Genomic DNA, 27158 nt, shown 5'->3' on the forward strand with positions numbered 1-27158 from the left:
AAAGTCACATGCTTTTTGCCCCAACCATGAATGTGTGCATGTTGTATGACCTGTATGTGTTTTTGCCAACATGTATGTTTGCATGCTAGCCTGTGTTCATGCCTTGTTAATACAAATCATCTCCATGCTTGGTACTGTTGGTGATGCTGAGTCCTCCTGAGGCCTAAAATTGGTGAGACTACATTGAAAGCACAAGGGATAATGATAGTTTTCTTTATAAATGTAATTCAAATGAAGGATTTCATCTGGCTAAAAAAAACAACAAAACATTAAGGTCTTGATTTAATTCAACCCTTAGATTGTTCTGAACAGTTACATGTAGTGTCTATTTTTAGTTTTAGAAGAATTGAAAGCATTCATGCAATACTGATCTTATTCATACTAATTGGCAAATATGTTGGAAGTTTTAAGTTAAGTAGGTGAAACCTACAGGTTCCCTGATGTCAGCGGTTTACTATGTAGTGCTAGCTTTTGAATATTTTATCATTCTCATAACGTCATCAACATATTTTTCTGGAGTTCATTTTCCTTAAATTATTAAATGAATAAAAACAGACAATTTCCAAAGTGGTCACAGACAGATGTAAACAAGAGATGATAAAAGAAAAATGAGTCTCAGTAATATTTGTCTCAGGATCAGTTCAGCCTCATTTCTTCATTCACTGTCTGCTTTTTGTTAATGTTACTGTCTTGTTTGAATTGTTGTTCTTCCCCTGTGTCACTCTAAGAAATCAAAAGTATGACATGATACCTTTTGTTGCTCAGGCTGCACCTTTTTCCAAATCAGTTATTGATTAAATTTGTGATTGGAATAATAGCTCTTACAGTGCAATTTCTGCTCCCCCGAAAGGTTCAGCCTCAGTGACAACAGGTACAAACTGTACATACCTTTATTTCATGAGTCTTTCTTCTCTCCTTCCATTGCTCATTAAAAACTAGGGTTCTTTAGGGGCTCTGCTAAGATTTGGACCGACACAACAAAACACAACAAAAATGTTGTTAAATTTTCTCTCAAAAACGAAAAAACAAAACACTACAGCAGCTAAGTTCATTGTTAAGTTCCTCGTCTGTTGTTAAAGACAGTTAGAGCTGATCCAGTATCAACTGTATCTTAATGCAGTTGTTCTGCTTTGGTTCTTGAGCGCTGATGATTCTATATTCTGCCAGGGTCATCGCTTGTATTCACTCATGTCAGGTTTTAAATGGTCCCTGACTCAGTATCAGACTCAGGAGAATAGGAATCAGAAGAGCTCTGGGCACAGATAACCATGATTGGAAATCACTGTTCCTTGAAGAGAGTTCCACAAAGAACCCCTCTGTAGTCCCTATCACACATGCTCTCTGTTAGATAAATGTGAATGCGCTATTGGAGATTATAAAACAGGCAGTAGAATTTGCTATCTAATAAATGAGAACATTTATCAGGAAATTCAATGACAATGGTCATTAATTAAGACTTTAACAGCAAAATAATTTTTAAAATCCATTAGTGATGCTCACTGATGATAAAATTATCGTGCAAGCATTGTGGCTGTTTCCATAAATGTCATGTCCCAATGATGTTGTAACCAACACCTTATTTGAATGATAAAAGACCTTCAATCTAACACATGGATGAAGCCAGCAATGTCAGATATTCAATGTCTGAAAAAGCCTCATGTTGAAGCTTAATGTCAGCGTTCCTGAACCTTTTACAGAGGGGTTCCTCAAGGAACTGTTTTAGGCTTCCCTATGGCTCCAATTTGACAAGCCCCTAAAGATACACTGAAGCCCCTGTTCTCATCAAAGTGCACTGCATGCACACTGACCCATCCTCCCCCAATGTGTTCTGTTTTTGTCGTCTGGAAGGTCCGTTCCCATCTGGCTGCTTTAAAGAGCAGCGGCAGTGTGGCCTCATCAAACTCCTCCGCTACCACCCCGCCCGCTGTGTCTCGGTCGCATTCTTTCAACGAGCCTCTTACCCGTAGCTTTGAAAATCTTCACCTTCGCAACAGCCAGGAACCCCACCAACACTACCACCAACACCATCACCCTCCATCTTCATCACAATCCTCCTCATCATCAACTCCTGCACGCACTGACCCACAACCCCACCCCCAGCCTAGGCCCTCACCCCATGAACCGGCCCCTTCAGCGGAGGTCCCTCCCAGGGTAAGGACAGGAAGAAAGACCCCTGGTGTAGTCTTAGAGCAGTAGTTAGACACAATTTTCTAGCAACTGACCAAACAGGGCAATCCTGAATCCCCAAGAAACCAGACTGTCATTATCCCCAACTGTTCAATTTATTACTTTAACAGCTTCCCAGCCTCTGCCTGATTCTTTATACTATCAATAATTCATGTTTTATTGGATTTTCTTTCTGGTCATGCAGAAAACAAATGTGCAGGGCAATGATACTGTAGATAATTTAATTAAATCTAAATTAAGATTAACATAAGGGTTTTTGGATATATACAGGTTGATTTGCAGCTTTTTTCATGTGAAAGAGGAAGTTAAGTTCATGTGCGTCATGAATCAGTGTTGACTCTCAGAAAAGTAGCTTGCTGTTAGTAAGAACCACAAAATTCAGTATGTGACCTGTTTATAACCCAGCTGCGGGTACTGCAACAATGCTGAACACTTGGACATGTTGAGACAGTGTGTCTTTCCATGTCATGTTGCTTTTTCTTTCCTCACCAGACTAATTTAGCCATTTACTGTACAGCCACAGACATAAAACATAAAAATAACTGCAGAAGGAGAGAAAAATAAGCAAAGGAGGATGGGATTTCTACATTTAGAAAAACAGTTTTTGCCACCTGAATATATAGGGCGTTGAACACTCTGGTTAAGTATAGGAAAGACAAGAAAGCTACTTGACACCACCCACAAATGTGGGTAGTGAGAATTTACAAAAGTAGAAAAGATCTAAATTCAGTCCTCTGAGCCAAAGTTAGTTGTCCTCCAGAAAAGGAAACCTGCTGTTATAAGCATAACTGCCGCCAAGCTGAACCACAACCCTGTCGAGACTGGACTGTATTGTACATAGAGTTTGAATACGCCACATGAACATCAGTTAGAATAAGACACGTCACAGGACTTTTCAATCTTGAAATACAGGCGAAGCATGTTACTAAGGAAGGACTGACCTTTGATTAACATCAGTACATATTGTTTCCACTTTGTTCCATATGGTCTGTAACCTGAACGCCTGAAGAAAGCAAAATAATGGCTGTTTATGTTCTAAATGATATCAGCTGCACTGACTGGGCTGAGTTCAGTTCTGCACGGCTTTGTTGTGTTGTGCTACGCTTTGGATGCTACCCATTGTTCTGCATTGGCTTTACTAGATTTACATATGACTCGGGGAAAGGTATGACTACTGGTGCGAATCACAACTACTGGTTTGATAGTTTTGATTTAACAGTGGTGCTGGGGGTTGTGGTGATGGTGGGATATTGGGAAGTACTGCATCCTTTTGGTGTGCAAGTTCATCCATTTATCATGCTGGGTAACATGGTTGAGCCATAGACCACACAGTTCACTTTGTCATATGAGCCCACATTTAGTTACAAGTCTATCTTGTTACACTGTTCACTTTTATCTGGTTTGTTAGCAATGGCTAATGTGCTGTGAGCAAACTTGACTTGCACACCAGCAGAAGATGGAATGTCTTCAAGTTGTCTGTGGTTAAATTAGCCTGATGAAAATTGCAGATACTACTTCAGAGGTTTTCTAGTTGAGCAGGATGGTGTCAGCTGGGGATGTTGTGTTGCTGCTGCAAAGTCTTCACAGAAGGGTTTATGATAGGTCATGATACATTTTATGTATCTGCTGCACTATCAAGCACATTCATGCACACATGTGTATGTATGAGCTTGTCACTGTCTTTATCATGAAAGGTTCCTGTCAGGACAACATCAAGATCCCCGGTGTTGTCAAGGCGAGACTCGCCTCATCACCATGGCAACGCCTCACACAGCAGTCATGCTGTGCACCGCAATGCTGCCAGGTAAACTTACATGACCCCTCTGATTTGTGTGATTCTGTGTTTTTTCTTTTTTGTAGCACTACTGCAGATGTCTTCCTTTCTTTGTTTTTGTTCTCTCGCTTCTCTTTCTCTCTTCTCCCTCCATAAAAAGTCCCCATCTCTCTTCTAACACAAGGACCAAATCTAATTACTCTTATGGTTTGGAAATATACACACAATTCAAAATAATATAAAGAAAAAGTTCTATTAACCATCATGCTGATTTTGAGAAATACCTTACATTTAAAAACTAATTAACTTGAATGTATCTTCAATTGTAAATGGTCTTATCATGAGGTATTAGCAGTCCTTAGTTTGTGTGCTACTATATGGTTTCAAATGTATGAACTGATAATTAGTGGGTTGTTGTTGGCTGATCAGTGTGCTGTACTGAGCATTTTGAGTTAAATAGCAATTTCATAGTCTCTATATGCTTTAATGAATTACAAAGCTAATAATAATTCATTAACAGTACATTGCACCATTGTTAGATTATGCACGTAATGATCACTATAATGAAATACTGATCATTTGGAAATTAGAATGAGTTTTTATGTGTAACATGGCTGATTTGTGTGTAAATATAATGTTTATCTGAGGGATTATTTAAAAAAAACTGAAAGTATAAAATTCATAAATAAGTCATGCCACTTATTTTGCAATATCTGCATAGTTTGATAAATGAATCATTAGTAATATACTGTAGAAACTCTAGGAGGTACAAATGAAAGGGGTCAAAAATAAGTATTTTTACAATAGCTTGTTAAATATGTAAATGTTTTAATAGTTAATGAAAATCCCTAAATCTACATACAATACATGAACTGTATGTAAGTATGTAGGAATGGAACTGGGCCCAAAATGGTGCCCTGTGGGACTCCACTAGTTATATCTTTCCTGGAGGATATTTTGGTGTAGCTACTGTATATCTACAGAGAACATTTTATCAGAGAAATGATAGATGAATCAGTCTAGGGCTCTGAGATCATAATGAATGAAAACTCCACAATGTCAGCTTATAAAAGGAAGTAGTTTGCAGCCTTCAGGAGAATAGTGAGTGCAGTGAAGCAGGTTTCTGTTTTCAACTGTGATTAAAAAGAAATGAAAAAAAACCCTTTAAATGTGCATGCACACATACAGCTGTTCTCACTGAATGTACACACACTGTCCTCACTGTCTGTGTGTGCTGCTTTAGTCTTTGTCTATGGAGTTGTGTGGGAGGGTTTATGTAATAGTGCTAGCTGTCTAACCTTGTGATACTTCTTTGTATGTGTGTGTTCTCACACACAGTTTTCTATTCCAAACCACATGCCTTCTCATGCATCATCTCACCCTTCCTCTAACCCTGCTTTGTTGTATTTTTTATCTTGAAATAATTTAGACTTTAGTAATTGTTTTCACATTGATCACAATGTTTATTTTGATGTTTAATATTAAACCTATTTTTAACTATGTCTGTTTCATTGCAGTTTAGAACAGCTTAGTGTGAGAGCAGTGTGTACCCTTTTATTGCGTTCTCTGTATCTATAAGAATTGTATCTGTACAAGAATTACATCTTTTTCTAAAAAGGAAAATTACCTGGATATGTTTGGAATATAAAAACAATTACAATTTGATTAAAAAGGAATAATGCCAAAATTGAAGTGGAAATTGGATTATAAAAGTAACTTAACTAAAAATGTAGTATTTTGGTTTTATGATTAACAGCTCTTTGCCTGTCCTCTCCATTTTGCTTCACTTTCAGAAAGTGGAATCACATTTTGAGCCACAAGAGGAAAATGGCTAAAATTTAAAGCATTGTATACTGGCTGAAATGAAAATATCAGTTTCTGTATTATAATAAACCCAGTGTTTTAAAATCAACACATTAAGCTACAGTAGTTCTGCAGCCCCACCATTTAAAAGTTTGTCTCTACACTTTTTACATCTCTGACTCTTATGACTCCGGTGTCTATTGGCTCTACAGTGCAGCAGAGCCTCGGCTGCTGTGGGAGCGAGTGGAGAAACTGGTTCCCAGATCGACCAGTAACAGTGGCAGTGGAGGCTCCAGTTCCTCCAGCAGCTCCAGTAACTCCAGCTCTCAGCCCGGTTCTCACTGCGGCTCTGGAGAGAGGTTCAGAGCCCGTTGTGAGTCCACACACACTCTAACAAAGCCGCATTTACAAGCATACAGGAGGTGGATAAAATAACAGAAAAACACCATCTTAACATACAGTTGTGCTAAAGTAAATACTACGTTGTTAAAGGAGAGACACTCAGGTGGAAACACACACATGGTTGGATTTGCCTTTTTTTTTTTTTTTTTTTGGTATTAAAATCACTCGTGACAGTATACTGACCATTCACCCTTAACTCCTCCATGTCCCTCAGCCTCATCCAAATCAGAGGGCTCACCCCTCCAACGGCCAGAGAGTGCTGGGAAAAAACCTGAGGAGAGGAGGGACTTGGTCAGGCCGAACAGACCAGCGGTGAGAGTTAGACTCAAAGCGGTAGGCTAGGCGGTAGTGCGCTAGCTGGGATAGATCTAGATCTAGAACTCTGTGTGTGTGTGTGTGTGTGTGTGTGTGATGTTTTGGCGTGGCCTGTGGGTACTTTTTTCTCCTTGGCTTTTTTTTCTTGGTGTGTGAATAATAACTGTAAATGGGCTTCTTTGGATTGTGTAATGTGATATGCTTTCCTTCCAATAGAGTGACGTCTTAATAGTTTTCTGCACTAATCGCCTGCTCTCTCTCTACTGGTCTCTGCCTGGGTGGCGGCCATCTTAACTCATGCCTTCTCTAACCTCAATCAAGATTTGACCTTTTCTTCTAGACTGATGTAATTTTTCATCTTTCCAGCTCTAACAATTTTCTCATTCTTAGAATTAATCCACTAACCTTGCCTTCAGAAGCTTGATGAGCATCAGCTGTACGCGGTACGACTGTCATCTCCTTCCTCGCTTCATCTTTTGGCTTTGCCGCTCACGCTGGTTTCTCATTGGCTGGCGTACCTCTGTAACCACACTTCCTCTCCGACAGCTTTCTGTTTCCTGCTTTTCCTCCTGTACTGCTTCCTACTTTTGTCAAACAAAGTATAACTGAAAAACATATGACATTTTAGCTAACAAATTGAATATCTTGATAACAAATTACCCAGCTGAAGAATGGACAAAATTCCAGAGGGAGGAGAAAAAAAAAAAAAAATTAAGTTTGACTCAGGTTTCAACTTTCACCTCTTGACCATTAGGACCTGACAGCTCTGGCCAAAGAGCTGCGTGCAGTGGACGACGTTCGCCCCCCAAATAAGGTGACAGATTATTCGTCCTCCAGTGAAGATTCAGACACCACTGATGAAGATGACGATGAAGAGGTGGACCAGGAGGCAGGCGAGGAGTCGACCTCTGGCCCGGAGGACTCCAGAGCTGTGTATGTACACAAGTTAAACATCTGATCTCATTTACACTTTGTAGCGACACTGTAACATGGTTAGGTTATATTATAGGTTATATTCCTCTTAAACAGAACCACATGTTCATATAATTATAGGAAATTTAAAAATTGTACCTTTTAATTTGTGTTGAATACCTCTTCCTCTCTTCTGCAGCTCTTCCAGGCTGAGTAATGGAGAGACGGAGTCGGTCAAAACCATGATTGTTCATGACGAGGGCGAGAGCGATGCGGGCTCCACACCCTGCAAAGACAGCACGCTGATCGTCAGACAGGTACTGACCGAAAAGAAAAAAATCAGACTCTGTGTTTACACCAGTCGCATTGTACACTGTATACTTTTAGTTGTTCTGTTGTGTATTTTGTTCATTCATACCCCACGTGTTTTTCCACCTTGTTTACGTGTGTTGATCATTTTCTGTTCTTAAATACTTTGTGTGGCCGGTGGAGAGGGGTTACATTGTACAAGGTAGAAAAGCATGTAGACAATACAGCAGGTTGGGTTGAAAATCTCATACAGCTATGATTTATTTAATAATATTTATTTACACTTATTACATGAAGTTTAATTACATTTCAACCCTTTAAGAAGGACATTCAGTAGATTTTAAAAAGATATTTTGTCAGTTGATACATTAGTAGTAATACATGCAGTTAGTACCAATACACACCACAAAATGATTTTTCTCTCACCATATAATTGACTACTAACAGCAGTTTTGTTTCCACCTGTAGAGTAGCCACAGTAGCTTGCCCTTTGCTCTAGCTAACACCTTCCCTTCCCCTGAACTCATCAGGAACACATCTAGACCCAAAGTCGTGTACCCCTCTTTCTACTTCCAGAGTGCAGGTGACAACAAAAAGCGTCCGTGCCCCGGCTCCGGCCCGGGCCAAGCCCAGAGCCCCGGCCTGCTTGCAGGCTTTGCCCCGAGTCCCGGCTCAGTGTCGAGCCCGGGCCTCGGCCACCACACCCCCAGCCCCCACCATCATCATCACCACCACCACCATCACCCCACACAGCACTCGGACAGGAACGGCTTTGCCGGCCGCATCCACCACCTCCCAGACCTGATCCAGCAGAGCCACCATTCCTCCCCCTCCTCCTCTGCATCCAACTCCCCTTCCTCCTCCAGCCTTGCCAGCCCCTCCACCATGTCCCCCCAGAGCCCCCTGGACAAGCTCGGCATCCTCCTAGAGGTATGTCCTTTAGCCCTGACACGGACACCGACCTGTGGGAGCCATTTTTTTGTCTAATCTTGAACAGGAGGAGCAAAGAGAGGTCAAAACCATCATGGCCTGCCAGAATTGGGGAACACTAAAGCAGAATCCAGTCAAACTTCATTACACCAAATTAAAGTTTTAGAGAACTGTGTGAGTTCACAGCTTAAAAAATACCAATAATTTAATAGTTTGAAAACATGTTTGTCATCATGACCTGTGGTGAAATTCTTCTCACACTGTTGTTGTTTCCACATTTCTGACCGGCCATGATGATAATGTCTTTTCCTGCATCTGTTGTTTTTGTGTGCTGGATTGGGTGGGTCGCCCTCTGCTGGTCACCATCAGCACTGGTGATCCTTCTCTGCCTCTAAATGGCTCCTCACCATTTCTTGTTCTTTTTTTCTATTGATACAAGTTTCCTGCAGAGAGATGGTGTTGGTGGAGGGATCTTTTTATAGATATTTTGGAAGTACAACTGGGAAATCTGTACAGTCTAATTTTAGCATTATTAATTTTTGCCCTGGGAAATTCTTCTTAGGCTTATTGAAGATAGGAATTTGCATCCAATTTACCAGGGGTCAGTACACAGGATCAGCCGCAATGCAGGTTTATAGCATGTTGCTTAGAAGAAGTCAAACAAGAATTAACAAAAATACTCTTCATACTTTAGTAAAGTACTACTAAAATAAAAAATATAACATTGTCTCTATGGGAAGGATTTACAGCTGTAGTCCAATCATTCCTCAGTAAGCTTGTATTTACAATCACAACTGGCCTGTTAGTTCTGGTTTTCAGCATTTTTGCTGAAGTGTCCTCAGAGGCCAGTTGTGATTTTACAAGCATTCCCCCTAATATCGAAATCTCATTTTATTCCTTGACGTCGCCTATTTTCAGCAAACGAGTCATATTCTCACATTCCCCAGACAACAGATCATAGCGAACAGGGCAGTTAGGAGCACAACGGCAAGTATGTTTCCCATGGAAATACTTTTTTTTTAAACTGCAGTTTTGTTTGCCCTTTTGTTCCTTTTGTCAACAACACTCTATGTTTTTACCCTCCACCATTGTTTTTTTACCTTTTTCCTGAGTATTTATAATTTTACCTTCTGATTGAATGCCCATTGTATTTGCATGCAACACATTCAGAAATATCTCAGTTTGCCTGCTTGTTTGACTGCATTGTTTTGTTAATCGTTTACATAAATCTTTATCTTTCAAAAATCACACATACAGAGTCTTAATATTTTGTCACCACTAAATCTTATCGTGTCTTTCCGTAGAGCCAGTCTAGTAATAACATGCAGAAACACAAGTCCTCCTCCTCCTTCACTCCGTTCATCGACCCACGCCTCCTCCAAGTCTCTCCTTCCACCGGCAGTGCCCTCAACAATGTTGGTAAGTCCTGTCCCTGACTGGATGCTGGGAAACATCTTACACCAAAAGATGCACAACCACAAAGAGTTATAGGTACCTTTTTGTAACATCTGCTAACAGGTCTCAATAGACCTTTTTCCACCAAAAGATCCAGGAATTGATCCAATGAACTTCCAACAGAGTTCAGAAACTACAAAAGTTCCTTGAGTCTGTTGAGTTGTTATCTATTTGCATCTCAGCTCAAGTTTTGCTTTTTTAACTTTCTTCATCAACATTTTTTGTGCACTTAATTGCTACAGTTCAGTTTTTATCAATCAGCTGTTTGCTGGCATTTAAAAGTTATAATTGTTTAAGATTCTCATGAAACTTCAGCAGTGTTAACTGTTGTTTACTCCGCCCCAGTAGTTTGTAGCCTAAAGTCGCACTTTTGAGCTGTGGCCAATGAACCAAAATCGACAACAGGTTCCTCAGGGGTTTAAGACCCTGAATGTGTGACACTCAGAGAAAAGTTTAACACCAATCCCAAAGCAGTTTGGCAGCGTGGACTCTCCACCTTACAGAGGTCACACAGCTTGTTAGCTGCCACAGTTTACAAACGAAGTTTTCTTATCACGGCAGTCCTCCTGTTCCCATCATCCCTCAGAAGATTGGCCATAGTCAGGGCCAGATCTTTCCAGCCTCAAGGCCTCTGGTATGCTGAGCCATTACCTCACCAGATGCAGCTGGTGACTGGCCACTGACCCTCTTAAGTGCGCTAGATTGTTCAGTCTGCATTTAATCACTGATTTGATGAGTTTAGATTTTCCTACAGATGGCAATTTAAGACAGGCAGGCAAACATTTCCTTGGATAAGTTTGCTTGTATTTCAGACTCTGTTTGAAATCAACTTTCCCAGTCTTCAATTTCAGTCAAGTCAAGTTTATTTATATAGCACAGTTCATACGACAGGCGTAGATTCAATGCGCTTCAAGATAAAAAAGCAAAAAACAAAGAGGTAAAGATCATACATACATTTTTATTCAATTTTAGATCATTTCATTACAGTTAATCCTCTACTCATTTACAAAAGCAAAAGCAGCACCTTTCTAATGCTGACCATTTGACTGACTCCCACCCTGCCTGATTAATTCTGCATCTTACACCGTCCTTCCTAAGCCCCTCCCTTTGACCTTTTAGGCTACGGGAACGATGCCCGGCTGGCAGAGGCGCTGAGGGCCGACCCGTCCCGGAAGGGCTCCGTGGTCAACGTTAACCCGGTCAACACTCGCCCGCAGAGTGACACACCAGAGATCCGCAAATACAAGAAGAGATTCAACTCTGAGATCCTATGTGCTGCACTCTGGGGTAAGAACAACACCACTAACTTTTACATGTATTCATTTTAGCAGTTTCACATCAGTAAATGAGTAATTTGGCAGTTGTTACATCACCACAAACAAGTGAGACAACATGTCAACAAGGAGACTGTCGGTCTGTGCGCTGCAGCATCTTCAAAGAGACACATCATCACAGCTGTCGCACAACTTCTTTTAGGTTTTAACACATCATATGCATCTCTTGAAATCATACTCTTCGCTGCCATCAGAGTGATTTAGATTGAGGTTCATTTCAATTTTTAACATCCAAAAAATGTAGATGAATTTCAGTCTCAAGGATGTTCTATTTATTTTCTGGTTTAACATTCCAAAATTGTGACCTCTTTTAGCACATTTGCCAATGTTGAAGTAATGTTTAATAATTTTATCTTTTGTATCCATCAAAACTATAGCGGCTATAACAGTCTTCACCACTGGGTGGCAGCAAAGCTCTGATAAAGATTCCTGCTCTATCTGTCTGACCAGACAGCATACTTCATTACTAGCTGTAGTCAGTGTTGTTGGAGTTGTCCCCTAAGTTTGTGTGTGTGTGTGTGTGTGTGTGTGTGTGTGTGTGTAGGAGTGAACTTGCTGGTGGGAACAGAGAGCGGCCTGATGCTGTTAGATCGTAGCGGTCAGGGGAAAGTTTACCCTCTGATCAACAGGCGGCGCTTCCAGCAGATGGATGTCTTGGAGGGACTCAATGTTCTGGTCACTATATCAGGTACACACACACAGGCACAAGTGCTTGCACACACAGTTTAGTTTTATTGCACTTTATGAGGCCAAATTTGTTCCACTGGGATGAAGAATTGGTCAATAAGATGGACTGAAGCAAACATGAAACCACAAATTTTCATTCACACATGGACACCATTACAATGAAAATACACGCAAATAGAATCATGCATATCATGCAGATGCAGAAATACACACACACACACACACACACACACACACACACAGAAAGAGAGAGCTCAATCCTAATAATGTAGACTTCATTATGAAACTGAACTACAGTTTCACTTCTGTCACTGTCACACTTAGAATGTGTTTCTATTTTGTCTGGTTTACTTCTCTTCCCGGCTGGCACTTTAACCCACACACACACAAATCCTGTAAATACACACTAAAACCTGCTACGTCCTACGTGTGCTCAGATGAAATGTGACTTTTTAATCAACACACAGTTCCACGTTCTTACTTCTCTTTCTCAGTTTTACTCACACACACACACATTAGTGTTACAACAGATTTTTTTAAGCTAAACGGATGTTGAGTAAATCTCTGCCAAGTGAGAAAACGTTGTGTGTGTGTGTGTACAATATGTAACGCTGACACATACTTAAGCTTTCCATGATGGAAGGAAATCCCACAGAGCAACATGCGTCTATTTCCTTCTGTTAAACGTGTTTGCGGTACAGACATATAAATATTCACGTCATGGAAAGTTATATCACCATAGCGTGTGAAAAACAAAAAATTGTAATTGACAGCATGTCATCTTTTGGGATCAGATTGGTTGGAGACAATATTAACAATGGCCTCACGCATTAAAGACATTGATAACTTAAAGGGGACATATTATGCTTTTTGTGATTTTGTGTTATTTATATACTGTTATGATGTCAGATATCTATGCTTAACATGGTCAAAGTTCCAAAACTTTAGGTTAACGTATGTATAAATGCTCCCTGCAAATCAAAAGGCAAGACTTCAACCTGCTCTGAACACTCCATGTATGTTTTTTTCCTACCTTGCCAGCAAGCAGACATCAGGTTGTTGAGCATGCTCCTGAGCAACGACCCATTCTGTAGCTTTTGTTCTTGCTAAAGTTTTTCCATGTGTTGTTTGCATTGTCCACTATCATATTTTTGATTGGATTCAAGCTCAGACATGCATAGATGTATTTGAAAAGTTGACATTTCGAGTAAAGAACGAAAAAAGTAGGGAAATCCTACTACTATAGTTTGTTGCACGGTTTGTTGACATAGTCTCTGCAGCCGGCAGATATCTGCTGAGGGGTATCTTCCGAGAGCAGGCCAATCAGAACAGAGTGGGCTCGTTTGGAGGGGTGCCTTAAAGAGACAGGAGCTAAAACGACCTGTTTCCGACAGGGGCTGTTCAAAGGGTTAGTGTAAAATAAATAAGTTGAGTTTTTTGAACTATAAATCATGCAAAGATATTCCAGGAGAGCCCCAGATTAAAAATATAGAACTGTAAATGTGCAGAATATCCCCTTTGATTTCTCAGAAGTGCATGATTTTTTATGGCGGTTCAAATTGAAAAGTCATCTGCAGTCATCTTGTTGAACTCTTCGTTGAGTTTGAACTTGATTTCTGCGGTCTTGAAAGTACTCTGAGACTTCATTGAAATGAACCCAGCATCATCCACTCTGATCACGACCACTTATGGCAAGTACCCAAATGAACATTGAAACAGGTTTTGCTTGGTGTGATGATCCCTCACATCACTTAAAGTGCCAGCTGCAAAGGAAATTCATTGTATTTCATTATTATTATTTCATACTTGTATGTTGCTTCTAATGAATTTGAGTGAGATTTCACAAGGGATGTACAGTGGTCACACCGGGATATGGCATCTAACATAAAAGCCACATGTGGTTTAGAGTACTTGCACCTATTTTCCAATCCGAGTACAGATCTAATTTAATGCCAAATTACTTAACAAATGTAGCTTTATATAAAACATTTGGGTGGAAACTGAAGTCTTGTGCAGGTTTTAGTGGTAGAATCAATTCATTTGTATGTCATAAACTAAAATGACCAAACTATTGACCAACTAGTTATCAGACCATTCTTACAACTTCCTACAGCTAAACAAATAAAGCCACTCTTATTATTATTATTTGGATGTATACACACAGTTAAAAGAGGGACTACTGATCATTTATTGTTGTTCTGATTGCATGCACGCACACAAACACACACACGCACAGATACACAGTTCCTTTGCATGTTGTTTTGTCCCAACTTGGCCCAACTCATCACCAACTTCCTGAAATGTTGCAAAAGACCGCAGTAATACAGGATGGAGAAAAATCCCATCACAGCTCTTCTAAAGTGTGTAATGATTTTTGCAGCGGCAAGAACAAGCACGAAATCATCAAATCAAGTGTGTTCCTTTATAAATTGAGAGTCACAGGCTAGAATTAAATATCAGCAAGCGCTCAGCAGCTAATAAGGACATTACAGGTGGCTTTCAGGGTTGCTCTCAATTGTTAGTCTGTCTTTAAAAGTGCCCACATAGACACCCAGAGTAGGCCATCTGTATGAGTTTGCCAACAAAATTCACAAATGCAAAGTTTGCAGTGTAATGGTGAATACAGGATTTGCGAGATGTAAAACAAAGGTTGATCATGTGTGAGTCTCTCCCTACTTTTCTAACCATTTATCACCACTTCTCACCCTCTCCTTGTCTTTCTCTATCAACGACAGGTAAGAAGAACAAGCTGCGTGTGTACTACCTGTCCTGGCTGAGGAACAAGATCCTGCACAATGACCCTGAGGTGGAGAAGAAACAGGGTTGGACCACCGTAGGAGACCTGGAGGGCTGCGTCCACTACAAAGTTGGTAAGTAACATTCTCACAGTTTGTAAACAGCAGGACTTTATTGCAGCTAGTCTGCCAAAGGCTGGGAACTTTTTTCTTTGCATGTTTCCTTCCTGTCACTATGGTTATCTGTTAAGATTAGTAAAGGCGTAAGGTAAGGGTTTGAGAGTGTGTCTGAATATCATTATCATTTCATCACTAATCCATCTGATTGATTTAGTGTTCAGATTATGTGAGATTTTTTAGCTTGAAAATAATGCTATCTGGTCAGCTAGTCATCCCTGCTTTTTTATGAGTGCATGTTTCCCTTCAGAAACCCCCCCAGCCACATCTGGATTCAAACTGGTGACTCCTCATGACTTTATTCAACAAACTGCAGGGTGTTCACACATTTACAATAGCAGCATGTCACTGATATCTGATGGGAGGAAAGCCCTCGGTTAAGTAATGATGACAAACGATGGACATTTGTGTGGACATGGTAACTCGGCTTTCCTGTCTAAAATTTAGAATGTCCTTGGTGATGGTAGTGCCATTGAGCAAAGTCTGGCACTTCCTGTTGGAAACCCCTCTCTGCTGATCACAGCTGTCAGTCATCAATCTATTTCCTGTTGAGGAGTTTTATTCATTGAACATCGATTTTTTTTTTTTTTTAAGTTTTTATTACTTGTGTGTGTGCGTCAGATTTCTTCTCGAAACCGCAGCTTGCAGAGACTAAACCAACACTTGTGGAATGTACAGGATTTTCCTAAAACCCAGAGATGACACAGACTGTCACCCACTGATACAACTTGGTTGAGTTTTTCTGCAGGAATATGAGACAGAAATAAAACATTTAAATATTAATTACTAACTCAAACTATGTTGAAGACTAAGTGGAGGCAAAAAATCTCTCAGCTAAGCAGAATACATTTGTAACTATAATTTCTTCCCTCGGATGATGTTGTAAAGTCATCTTGTGCAGATGTTGGGTCAAAGAGGAGCCGTGTAAAGATCTTTTGATAACTAAGATAAAGACCATAAGATATTTTCATAAAATTTCAAATGGCTTTTAGTTGTTTAGTTTAGTCTCATACTTGCAGTATACAGTGAATTAATCATTCATACCCCAGAACAAGATATTGCCATGCACAAACCATGTTTTAGAGAATTATAAGATTGTATGGCAATTAGGACTTATCAGGGCTTCAACATTTTGTGTAATTAATCAATAATCAGACACTTTTTGCAGTTTGCTGTAAACTGTATTGACTAATGCAGCAGGCAAGAAAATGACACAATCACACATGTGAACACAAAATCCAAATGAACCCCATTTTAATCAATTTCACTCTGTTTAAAATGTAAAAAAAAAAAAAAAGAAAGAAAAATATGAGCCTTATTGGTACTGTGTCAGACCAAGAAAGTTTGGCTCTACAGCCACAGTGTCTCGAACATCATTAAAGTGATGTGGCTGGAAGTCAACAAAATCTAAAACTGACCAACATTTTGGCATGCAGCTGATGCTGGTTTCCCACCTTGATGGCAACTGAGCCCTGTCACATTTAAGTAATGTTTCCCTTTTAAACTTTCTCACCAGTTAAATATGAGAGGATCAAGTTCTTGGTTCTGGCCCTTAAGAACTCAGTGGAGGTCTACGCCTGGGCACCCAAGCCCTACCACAAGTTCATGGCCTTCAAGGTGAGTCAACCAACCACTGTAGCTCAGCTTATTAGAAGATGCATGTGGATTTACCTTTTGCTGTTAATGACAACAAATACATGTACTGTCTTACATTACTGAAGCTGGTTCTGTGATTATAACATAAGTGTGTCTGTCATGTATTTATACTTGACTTTATGGGGGGGTTTGTATGTGTGTGTCATTAAAATGCATGTTGATACCACGGTGTCAAACGGGTCAAAGATTAAATTCTTCGAACGTTGTATTATTTATTTAACTACAAATTCATTGAAAACTGTTTGTGCTGCTCGCTATCAATATTCATCTTGTGTTTGTCTGACCTGTGTGCTTCAGTCCTTTGGTGATCTGGTGCACAAGCCCCTGCTGGTGGACCTGACCGTAGAGGAAGGTCAGAGGTTAAAGGTCATCTACGGCTCGTGCTCTGGCTTCCACGCTGTGGATGTTGACTCTGGGGCTGTTTACGACATCTATCTGCCTACACACGTAAGAACAAACATACACAGCCTGCATGTTTTCTGGTGTGTAAAAGAACATTTCACTTCTGTACAGTGACCATTTACTGTATAGTACCAGTTAGTGTAAAAATGTTAACTTTATTGATTTCTTTAAATTCTGTGATTGCAATTATTTATTTCAGTTTCTTAGCAAGAAAGTTTAGTTTTCACTATTAATCATACATTCAACCATATAAAAAAATTCTTTTTCATATGGTTGAACGCTGTGGTTGAACATAGACAAGATGCCAGAGGGGCAGGTAAATAACTTCCCTAGATTATCAATACTAAGTCTGATCAAGCATGATAAAATATCTCCAACAGCAGCAGCAGCAGCAGAGGTTGAACCGTTAAAACAAGTTATAAATGATGTTTCAGCCAAGAGGGTTATCAGCAGACATCATTCAGCAATTCATGTCTTAAGCTTATCATGTGAGTCATCCCGGTCGTGTTTCTCCAGATCCAAACCAATATCCAGTCTCACGCCATCATCATCCTGCCCAACACCGACGGCATCGAGCTGCTGGTGTGCTACGAGGACGAGGGCGTCTACGTCAACACCTATGGACGCATCACCAAGGATGTGGTGCTGCAGTGGGGGGAGATGCCCACCTCAGTGGGTGAGTCACAGATATCACATTTGGATCATTTTACTGTTTATCATAATAGGTCAAAACAATCCAGTATTTCACCAGAAAGAAAACAAAGAAAAGGTAAAAATCAGGGAAATTGACTCTGATCTAGATAAAGTTTGAAGCAAAGCAACAAATTAACAAAGAAACAGTTTAGCAGATTGATTAAAATGTTATGAAATACATATAAACTGAAATAGTGTGGTCATTTGACAGTGCATCTCTTAATCTTAAATTCACATGTATTCTTTGCGCTCTATGGCAATCAACAGGGACTTTCATCATGTAATGTTCACTACATCCTCTAATTTGTACTGTAACACCCAGCGCCTCATCTCAATGGATCAAACTCTTTACAAGGATTAGTTGATCATTGATTACTCAGTAATTAACACATGCTCACACACACACCTACTGTATTTTGCCTACAAGGCACTTGCATCGATCATTTTTCCTGCAGCTGCAGAGGAAACACACATACAGACAACCACACACACACACACATACACACACTCTACATGAGATCTGTTCAACCTTTATCTGTCTTTATGTAAATTGTGATTTTTAAATATCATTTTATCAGTTGACTTTATTTCCTCTGTGCAGCTTACATTCGTTCCAACCAGATCATGGGTTGGGGTGAGAAGGCCATAGAGATCCGCTCGGTGGAGACCGGCCATCTGGACGGCGTCTTCATGCACAAGAGAGCCCAGAGACTTAAGTTCCTCTGTGAAAGAAATGACAAGGTGAGACTTCCATGAAGCAGTTCAACAACACATCCTGATCTGATCTGTGCGGCAGTATTCATCAGCACTGGTATGACTTTAGCAGAGATTACCATTCATGCAAATCTGAAATCTTCTTGTCAGGTTTTGGCTTAGCCAGGAAATGTAACAGAAACATTTTAGTTTAAACATCCACTACAGAGGAAAGGTGTTTTTTTTTGTTGTTGAGTCTGCTGTCAGACATCACTGCAGGGCATCCAAAAGGACACAGTGGAGCCTGTTTTTATATTTCTTCCCGACATTCAAAGTGAATTAGGTTAATTGTTAACTGTCCAAAACACACAGAAACACACGCTAATTTCCACACAGAGCATCAAACATGTTGGATGTAACTGTCAGCTGTGGCAGTAACATCTAACCATTCTAGTTTCACTTCTCTCTTTTCTGAGCTTTGCTGGTTTGTTTAGACAAGAAGTAAAGGATTATAGTTGAAATGTCTTCTCTGTGGTATCTTACCAGGAACCAAGTTGTTAGTCATTAGCGGGAAGAAAAGTGCTACTGTCAGACTTCAGAGAACCTTCTACGTGACTGCCTTCATTTAGGATGTTTGTTAACACTGGAGAAATCATCTGACTACAATTCTGATTGGTGTGCCAATGGACTATGATGAACTAGGGCTGAGTGGTCTCGTATTTATTCTGATCTGAAAAATGGGAAGAGGAAATTACATACTGCTCATCTTGTGTGACATGAACCACAGTTGAAGTTCAGTTATATTTGTCAACATTGATATTAATGTTACTTTCCATTATTTTAATCACTTTATTTCATTAGGTAGAGAACCAGATTTCTTTTCAAGAGAGACCAGAGGGCAAAAAAAATATTCATGATCTGACAACTACACAAGCAATATATGAGAAACGCCACATTTTAAATTCTTATACACAATAAAATGTATAATTCACACAGAATAAAATATTTTTTGTGTCTCACAAGAAACTGTTAGTTTTACTAATCTTATATATTATGTTGGAGAACAAAAATATAAGAAAAGTAAATATTGGAAAGCTCTCATCCTTTTTTTTTTTTTTATCGGGATTGGCAGCAAGAAACATGATCAGGAAATTTTAATTTTTTTTCAAATATTTTTCTTGTGTCATAAAATATACTGTTAGTTTGATTGGTTTTGTGTATCATGTAGGAAACTAATAAAAATATAAGACAAAAAAAATCTCGGACATGACTAATATCAGTAGATAATCTTTTATCAGGATCGGTATTGGACAAGAAAAGCTTGACCAGAATATCATCATCATCAAATATTCTTGTGTTCTAATTCAAAGTGCAAACAAGTGTGAGTCGTTGGCAGTAAATCCTCCATCTGTCTGTGTCTCCTCTTAAGGTGTTCTTCGCCTCCGTTCGGTCCGGAGGATCCAGCCAGGTCTACTTTATGACTCTGGGCCGAAGCAACCTGCTCAGCTGGTAGAGGTCCACACCCTGCCCTCTTCCTCCTCCTTCTCCTCATCCTCCTCATTGTCCTCCCCCCTCGCTAACACTGGATCTCAGAACCCACCGTCGATGTCTTGTCAGCACTCTGACAACCAAAAACAGAACAAAAACAACAACCAACCAGACCTTTGAAACAGACGACGACAATGACTTCACCTTCCCTCTGGAGCTGCATCCAAACACCAGATCCGCCTGCGATGCAGTGACGACCGGTCTCATAGTCGTCGCCCCTTGAAATACCTGAATTGTGTAAAAGGAAATTGATGATTAACATATGAAAGGAGGTAGAAATCAATTAAATGTGAATTCAAAAAAAGGGGGTAAACAACGTCTTGTTCCCTTGTCCGTTTTCTTGGTGCTCATCAGATTGCGATGCATCATGTCCGTGCTCCTGGGCTGGTCAGTAAGCCTGAGGTCTTCTAACTACTAGTACTGCTACCACTATTATTACTACTACTGCTACTACCTTCTGCAGGTCTGCCACTTGTAAGAGATTTGCCCCCCTCTGCCCCCCTCCTTCCCCCCTCCTCCTTCCTCCCCTCCCCTCTTTCTGATGAGCGTTTCACAGGGCCGCTGTGGTCGGAGTCTGTTGTATTAATGCTACAGTGGTGTGTGTACATGTATTTCTGTTTGGTCCAATTACTGCTGACATGCTGGTTAGAGGTTGAGAATGTCAGCTGGGGGGAAAACGTTAAACCCCCCCCTCCCCGGAGCCGATGGGAATGGTGACAAGCAGGTGGGAGGGGCCTAATAATTGAGGTTTATTGTAAGTCATGTTTGATGGGACTTGACAGGATGGTGTGTGTGTGTGTGTGTCGTTGAAGTATTGTGTTGTTCGGACAGGTGCTTTAAAAAAGGGGGTGATAGAGAGAGAGAAAGAGGTGTTGAAGCAGATGGATTTCAGAATAGTATTTTTTGAATTATTGCTATTATTATTATTATTATTATTATTATTCCTTGAAGATAAGTGTAACTATGTGGAGTTAAACATGTCTTTTACCTTGTTTTTTAAGATTTACGCACATCCACCCACATGTCCACAGTTTGCTTGCTTTTATTCTGAACCCACAGAAGTGAGAGGTGTGTTTGTCTACAAAGAAAGTGATGTGGGTGTGTCACAAAAAATAGTAACATAAATAAAGGTGTCTATGTATAATAAAAGTTCATTTAATCTTCCGGATATTGTCAGTGGTCATGATTTTGCCCCACCGGTCAAACATGACGACCTAAACTCAACTCGGGTAGGGTGATCACCCAGTGTCTCTCAACTCCAGAAACTTGAACTGCTGTGAATAGTCAAACATATAATAAAAAAAAGACAATAACAGAGAGATAAATTAGAGGTGGAAGTTCAGTATGGGTGTGTGCGCGTGCGGTCTGAGAGTCATAGACAAATCAGAATTTTGTGGAAGAGAGGTTAACGCATGGTCACCAGGTTTGTTTCAGTAGAGGAGTTTTCTCTGGAAGGTGCTTTTCTATCTTCCATTTCGTTACTTCAAATCATTTTTCATTTGTATCATTTGTATGAATGCAATGCACTAAGTGTCAAGAATGTAGAAAGACTTATTACTGTGTGGTGGTCCAAGGCATGAGATGATGTTTTTGCTTTGTATCTTGTCACAAGTGATCAATCCTAGATGTTCAATTTCGAGTTAAGCCGATTGAAAGCTGCAGCAGCGGAGCCTCTACGTCAGGTGTAGATATTTTCCGGGGCGGCAACCTTTTGCTTTTGTTTTGCAACCTTTTGCACAGCTGTGAGAATCTGTCGGAAACAAGCGCCAAGAGAGCGTCAGAGCTGAGGAGGGTTTTCTAGCATCCTGCGAGTTCTGCTCGCCTTTGTCCGGCACTCTTTCCCATCCAATGAGGACATAAACCTTATGAATCCAACGTTCAGACTGGATTTCAGTGTTACTGTGATGAAGTGTCACAAAACAGGCAACACAGAGAAGAACCTTTCCTCACTCAGCTGTTTGTGAAGAAACTGAAGACGGAAACCCACTTCTATGGGAAGGAATCTTTTTTTTTTCTCTCTCTTTATTTTGCGCCCCTCACTTCCTGCTCCAGTGGATATTTAAGTTGTCTGTATATGTGAAAGACTGAGCAGCAAACTGCAGCATCAATCTCCTTCAGGCCATCTGCTGAGCTGGATTTTTCTCTGTTTCCACAGCCACTGACAGATTGCACATTGTTCACTGAAAAAAGGGGGCAAAGCAGAGTTCAATTTGAGCTCTGACTTCATGTCCAAATATGTCTTTGTCAGTTCACAAACAAGTTTACCTTGGTTGTGGTTTTCCCCCTGACAAAAACAATCACACACATGAGCGGTGTTCTGACGTATGTGAAGGTCACTGTCAGTCACTCTTGCATAAACATTTTCCTCCCCTTGTATGGAGAAGCTGTTTGGACCCCAATGCTGTGTTGTCTGAGGTCTGTGTGTGCAGTAGTACCTGGTGTGTGTCTCTTATTGCATCAAGGCCTTGAAGAGATGATGTACTGACTTCATGAAAAAAATTATTATTGATATTCTTAATGGGCTAAAAAAGGATAAGATATAAGTCTAGAGGTATATCTGATGAGAAAAAGCAGTCGCTCGTCGACTCACATTGGAAAAGTGCCAAGAGGGCAGCATTTAAAACATGTAAACCTATTGTTATAAAAACCACTACTTAGAAATCCTTTTTTTAAAAAAAGAAATCACTTGAAGCATTGTGTATTCTTAAGTTTTAGAGCTAGTCGGGAAGCTTAACAATAGTTTCTGTTGTTTCTGTAAGTCAATGTACACGTAAATATGCGACTGCGGTGGTTTAATATTATTATGCTCACCTTAGGTGGAGAAATGTTTACAGAGGCAATGTTTTGTTCCACTAATGTGCATCACAGTATTTATGTTTAATGCATATGCGTCTCGGTTCTTTAATTCTTTGTTTTTGCTTTTTGAGCCCAGTTTTTATTGGATTTTTTTTTTTTTTTTTGGTCATCTCCCCTGCTCCACTGAATAACCTACTTAACAAAACAATAAAGAACACACGTGTTGTTCATTTCAGGTATTCACATAGCACTGCTTCAACGTGGAAACATTGCAGTAACGTTCCCTGCAGGCTTGGACGTGAGGCGACGTGTTTTTCCTCTGCTGTTTCTGCCATGCTACTCTAACTTATGTCCTCTCTGTGTATGACAGGAAGTCATGTATTTTCCTGAAGGTTTTTTTTTTCTTTGAATAAACTTTAAAAGTAATTTTAGACAAAGAGTGTGTCGTCTGTCTCTGAAAGGTCACTGTTGCCAAACACACATGCAAACATGTTGAAAAGAGACATGTTGTAACACATGTTGGCTAATTGAAACACCTCAAACACGTCAGCTGCACCTCTTTCTTACTGCTAAGTCATTTGCATTGATACACTCTTAAAATTATTCGCACATGAAAACGCATTCGGCACCCAGTAAAACAATATCAAATTATATAAAAATGTTACGTGGTCCATCATTCACAATGCAGTGATGACCTATTAGCATGAAGAGTCATAAAAAGAACATGGTATGGTATTGGTATGTTGTAAATTTTGACGTCTTGTTGAGGCCATCCTGTGGTGCGTAGGCGTCTGAACCCCGCTGAAAAAGAGAAGTCATGACAGATGTTATTTTCTGAGGATGTCTTATGTAAGGGGCAATTTATTGACATGAACGGTATGTTGTCTGGAAGACGGGATTTTTTGAAACTCTTTGTCTTACAACACACTCTTAGTTTCTGAAAGGTTGTAGTGCAGCTATCTTAGAATTCAGTGTTAAAGTGTTCGTCAACACAGCCTAAACTCTCTTTCCCCACCTTTAAATTTATAGAGTGCACTTGATCACTTCAGGTTAAGATGAAAGGTTAGGCATAAATCTATAAATCATAGATGTAGAAAAGTGAGTGACAGGAAGATTTGCTCACTGGTAGCAAGATATAGCAGATTTTTTTCTCTTCATCATTAGACAAATTAATCAGCCAGTTTCTTCTCAGTGTTCACAGCAACAAGCTTCAGCCATTGTTGGTGTCATTTTGTGTTTCATATGAAAAAAAAAGATATTAATTTATTATATTTTGGGGGAAAACATACAGAAAATACAAGGCCTATATTTATGAGGAAGGGGAATGGGGAAGCTGTGTTCTGTTCTCTCATTACTCTGCTTCTGAATTCAAATTGCATGTTCTTCTATGGAGAAGAACATGCAACATGCTTCTCCAAAAATCTTATTTCTTTTTGTTTGTATCAGATGGGATTGTGCAAAATGTTTGTTAAAAATTCATGTCTCTACGCCCATGGGAACATTTTATATTTAATTGTTTGTCAAAAAAGGGAAATTGCTGCCACACAGGTCTGATACATTGGGCTTCTGGTAAGGGAAAGATAATTTAGATAAGATACTGTTACATTACTTTGTTTATTACTGGTTTTTGGTCAGGTTTTCACTCATTTTAACATCAAAAACTACTGTGGTTGAGTTCATGCATCCTGGAATTTGTCATGCTTTCTGTGAAATTTGTCATACTACTTCCTGTGGGAGCACTAAATTCTACTCCATCTCATCTTTACAATTTGCAACTTTTTTAAAAATTAGTTTTTTTAGTCACCAGAAAATTGCATTTACAGATGCTACTTATTTATAATTATTAATTAATTTTGGCTCCATTACCACAAGAAACAGTCTGATAGTGATATAGGGGGTGATTGTTAATTCTGAAAATGGAATGTAATGTGTGGGTGGAGGGTGAATTTGATCGATTGGTCAATCTGTCCAGTGGTATCAAGTATCAGGATATCAGATAAAGAAGTGCTCTGGAGTTTCCCAAAACACGCAACATCTTCTGTTTTCTCAATGACCAGTCATTAGAGTCTAATGAACGGTATGTTCTGTCACCTTTTAACCCACATATGTTTAAGATACACTTCTTCATGTGTTTGTTGTTACTCATTTTGCATTTGGTACCAGCCCCCTTCCAAAAAATATGAATAACCCATCAATTCCAGTCAACTGTAAAAGCTTTGCAACTGAAGATTGAGTAAATATCACGTTTAAATTTCACTGTAATGAAAATGTAAGGATTCAGTTTGTAGGAAAACACTGTTTTGACCAGGATCTGAAGATGTAAGATCTTCATTTTTTGGGGTTTTCTAAGTAATTCAGAGGTATTTTACACTTTTTTTTCAGGGCAACTACAAACAAACCCAACTGTCCCAATAGTAATAGGAGAGAAGTAGTTTGTGGACAATTTGAGATGTCCACGTACTTGGCACAATACACTGAAACAGCAATGCTTGTGTTTCTCTGGGTGCATTAAAAAAAAAGAAGAATTATGCATATAGTATAATTATTATTAATGTAATGTATAAATTAATAGAATGACTCAATTCAAGTTCATCATTTCCTTTGTTGGTTAGGTTCATTTGGTCAGGTGAACCCGCTAACATTATGGCATTTTTCCATTGTTTTGGGGGTAGTTACACCAAGCCATGACTCCATGACACAGTAGTGCAAAGTAAAACAAGTAAAATAAAAAAGTAAAACAAAAACCTCCAAACCTGTTGGAAGTGTGCTGGTCGTCTGCAGCTCTTCATCAAACATCATCACCACTGTGGCTGTTTCTGCCCGTACTATTCCTCCCTGCATTATTTCTAACTGGTCTGCTCAACAAAGAGCTCCAAATATCTCCATTATCTCAATTAACATGACAATGCGGCTGCTCCTTGGTAGGCTTCCGGAAAGCTGGCCAATCAGAACAGAGTAGGCTCATCGAGAGGGAAGCTCAGGAGCTAAAACTGCCTGTTAGAGACAGAGGCTGAACTGAGGGGCTACATAAAGGGTCAGTATAAGATAAATAATGACCACCTTTAAAGATGAAAATTGTTAGTAATGGCTTTTGTTTAAAAGCAGTGTTTCTTCTTATCGTCAATCACATCTGAACAGACTGAACACAGTGAGCTTTTTTTACTCTGCTACAAACTGAATTAAATGTGAGTAGTTGGGGTACTGATCCAACCAGCATTATGGGAGTGTCACCATAACAACCAGACCACCTTGCAGTTTGCATGATCAAAGTACTCATTTCATCGGCATTAGTATTTCAATATCAGAAAATGCCCAGTCATGATCAATATGTCAGTCAAGCTGAGTAATATGCAAGAATGCACAACGGTGAACACCGTAGTTTCTACGCATGGAGATGACAAAACATTGAGTCATCCTCCTGTTACACAGATGTTTCTAAACATTTGTTTATACAGGGAAGGCTAGCTGAGTGCAAAGTTTTTTTTTTCATAGTCAGTGACTTTAAATATTTGTGCAAGTATTTATTTATTATTGATTTTTTAGCAACAGCCTGCTCCACACACTCACAAAATGCCAGGGAGGATCACTGGAGCAGTGAGGTTTAGTGGTTTGCTTAAAGGCAACATATGAAACATATAAAGAAAACATATCATTTTTGTAACAAAGACCTGCTTGATGGGCTCTTTACCCCTGAGTCGAAAGAGCACAGAGGTCAGACTACATTCTTTTTATTTTAAATAAATGTTTCTGTAAAGTTTACATTACTTGATACTGTCAACTACTTGATAAATGGGTTAAAATTCTTGTAAATGGAAATTTGAAAAATTCAGTGCATAAATAGAATGAAGCCCTATTAATGTAGTCTTTATCCATTTCACATTTGGCTTGTTTTTGATGCTTCAGTTATCCTGCCCCGTAGCAGGTGTGATTTGTATGATATGAACCAGAAATGAAAAATGAAATTGTATTGGTCGATATTAATGTTACTTGCCAAAATTGTATATTTTCATTCACAATATCACTTTTGGATGGAGATGTTTGGCAATAGGAGAGAAAAAGAGAAACATTTCTTGAAATTTTGATTTCTTAAGTAAATAATCACACCCAGGTCAGGCCGGTTAGCAAGACTCTACCGTGTTACATCACCTGAAAGTTCTCGACACTGTCATGGCCCCCACTCCTACATATTACGATTTTAGTGTTACCTGCCCTGGTGAATGTGCACATGCTCACATACTTTACCAGAAAACATAGGGAGTGTTGCATGTTTCATTACAGAATGGCTGGCTTGTAAATTACTAATCATGAGGTATAAAACTGAGAAACTGTCACCACTGCCTGTGGGATTTG

At 39.6% G+C, this 27158-nt stretch overlaps 1 protein-coding gene across 11 annotated transcripts in view; it reads left to right on the forward strand.

The window, feature by feature from the left end:
- Positions 1-21176, forward strand: part of map4k4 (mitogen-activated protein kinase kinase kinase kinase 4) — a 95401-nt gene extending 74225 nt beyond the window's left edge. For 2 of the 11 annotated variants that reach the window (XM_044364958.1, XM_044364962.1), the window contains 16 exons: positions 1849-2151; positions 3882-3991; positions 5977-6137; positions 6381-6478; positions 7236-7414; positions 7593-7710; positions 8279-8632; positions 9937-10051; positions 11186-11374; positions 11966-12109; positions 14844-14978; positions 16537-16637; positions 16974-17123; positions 17595-17754; positions 18373-18512; positions 19894-21176. In XM_044364958.1, coding sequence (XP_044220893.1) covers positions 1849-2151; positions 3882-3991; positions 5977-6137; positions 6381-6478; positions 7236-7414; positions 7593-7710; positions 8279-8632; positions 9937-10051; positions 11186-11374; positions 11966-12109; positions 14844-14978; positions 16537-16637; positions 16974-17123; positions 17595-17754; positions 18373-18512; positions 19894-19977 — 2541 coding nt within the window. In that variant the 3' untranslated portion in view covers positions 19978-21176. The remainder of the gene's footprint in view (positions 1-1848; positions 2152-3881; positions 3992-5976; positions 6138-6380; positions 6479-7235; positions 7415-7592; positions 7711-8278; positions 8633-9936; positions 10052-11185; positions 11375-11965; positions 12110-14843; positions 14979-16536; positions 16638-16973; positions 17124-17594; positions 17755-18372; positions 18513-19893) is intronic. The other 9 variants (XM_044364959.1, XM_044364964.1, XM_044364967.1 and 6 more) reach the window with 7 other exon arrangements.
- The last annotated feature ends 5982 nt before the right edge of the window (positions 21177-27158 follow it).

Source organism: Thunnus albacares, chromosome 11 (genome assembly GCF_914725855.1).
Source record: "Thunnus albacares chromosome 11, fThuAlb1.1, whole genome shotgun sequence".
NCBI classification, from domain to species: Eukaryota; Metazoa; Chordata; class Actinopteri; order Scombriformes; family Scombridae; genus Thunnus; species Thunnus albacares.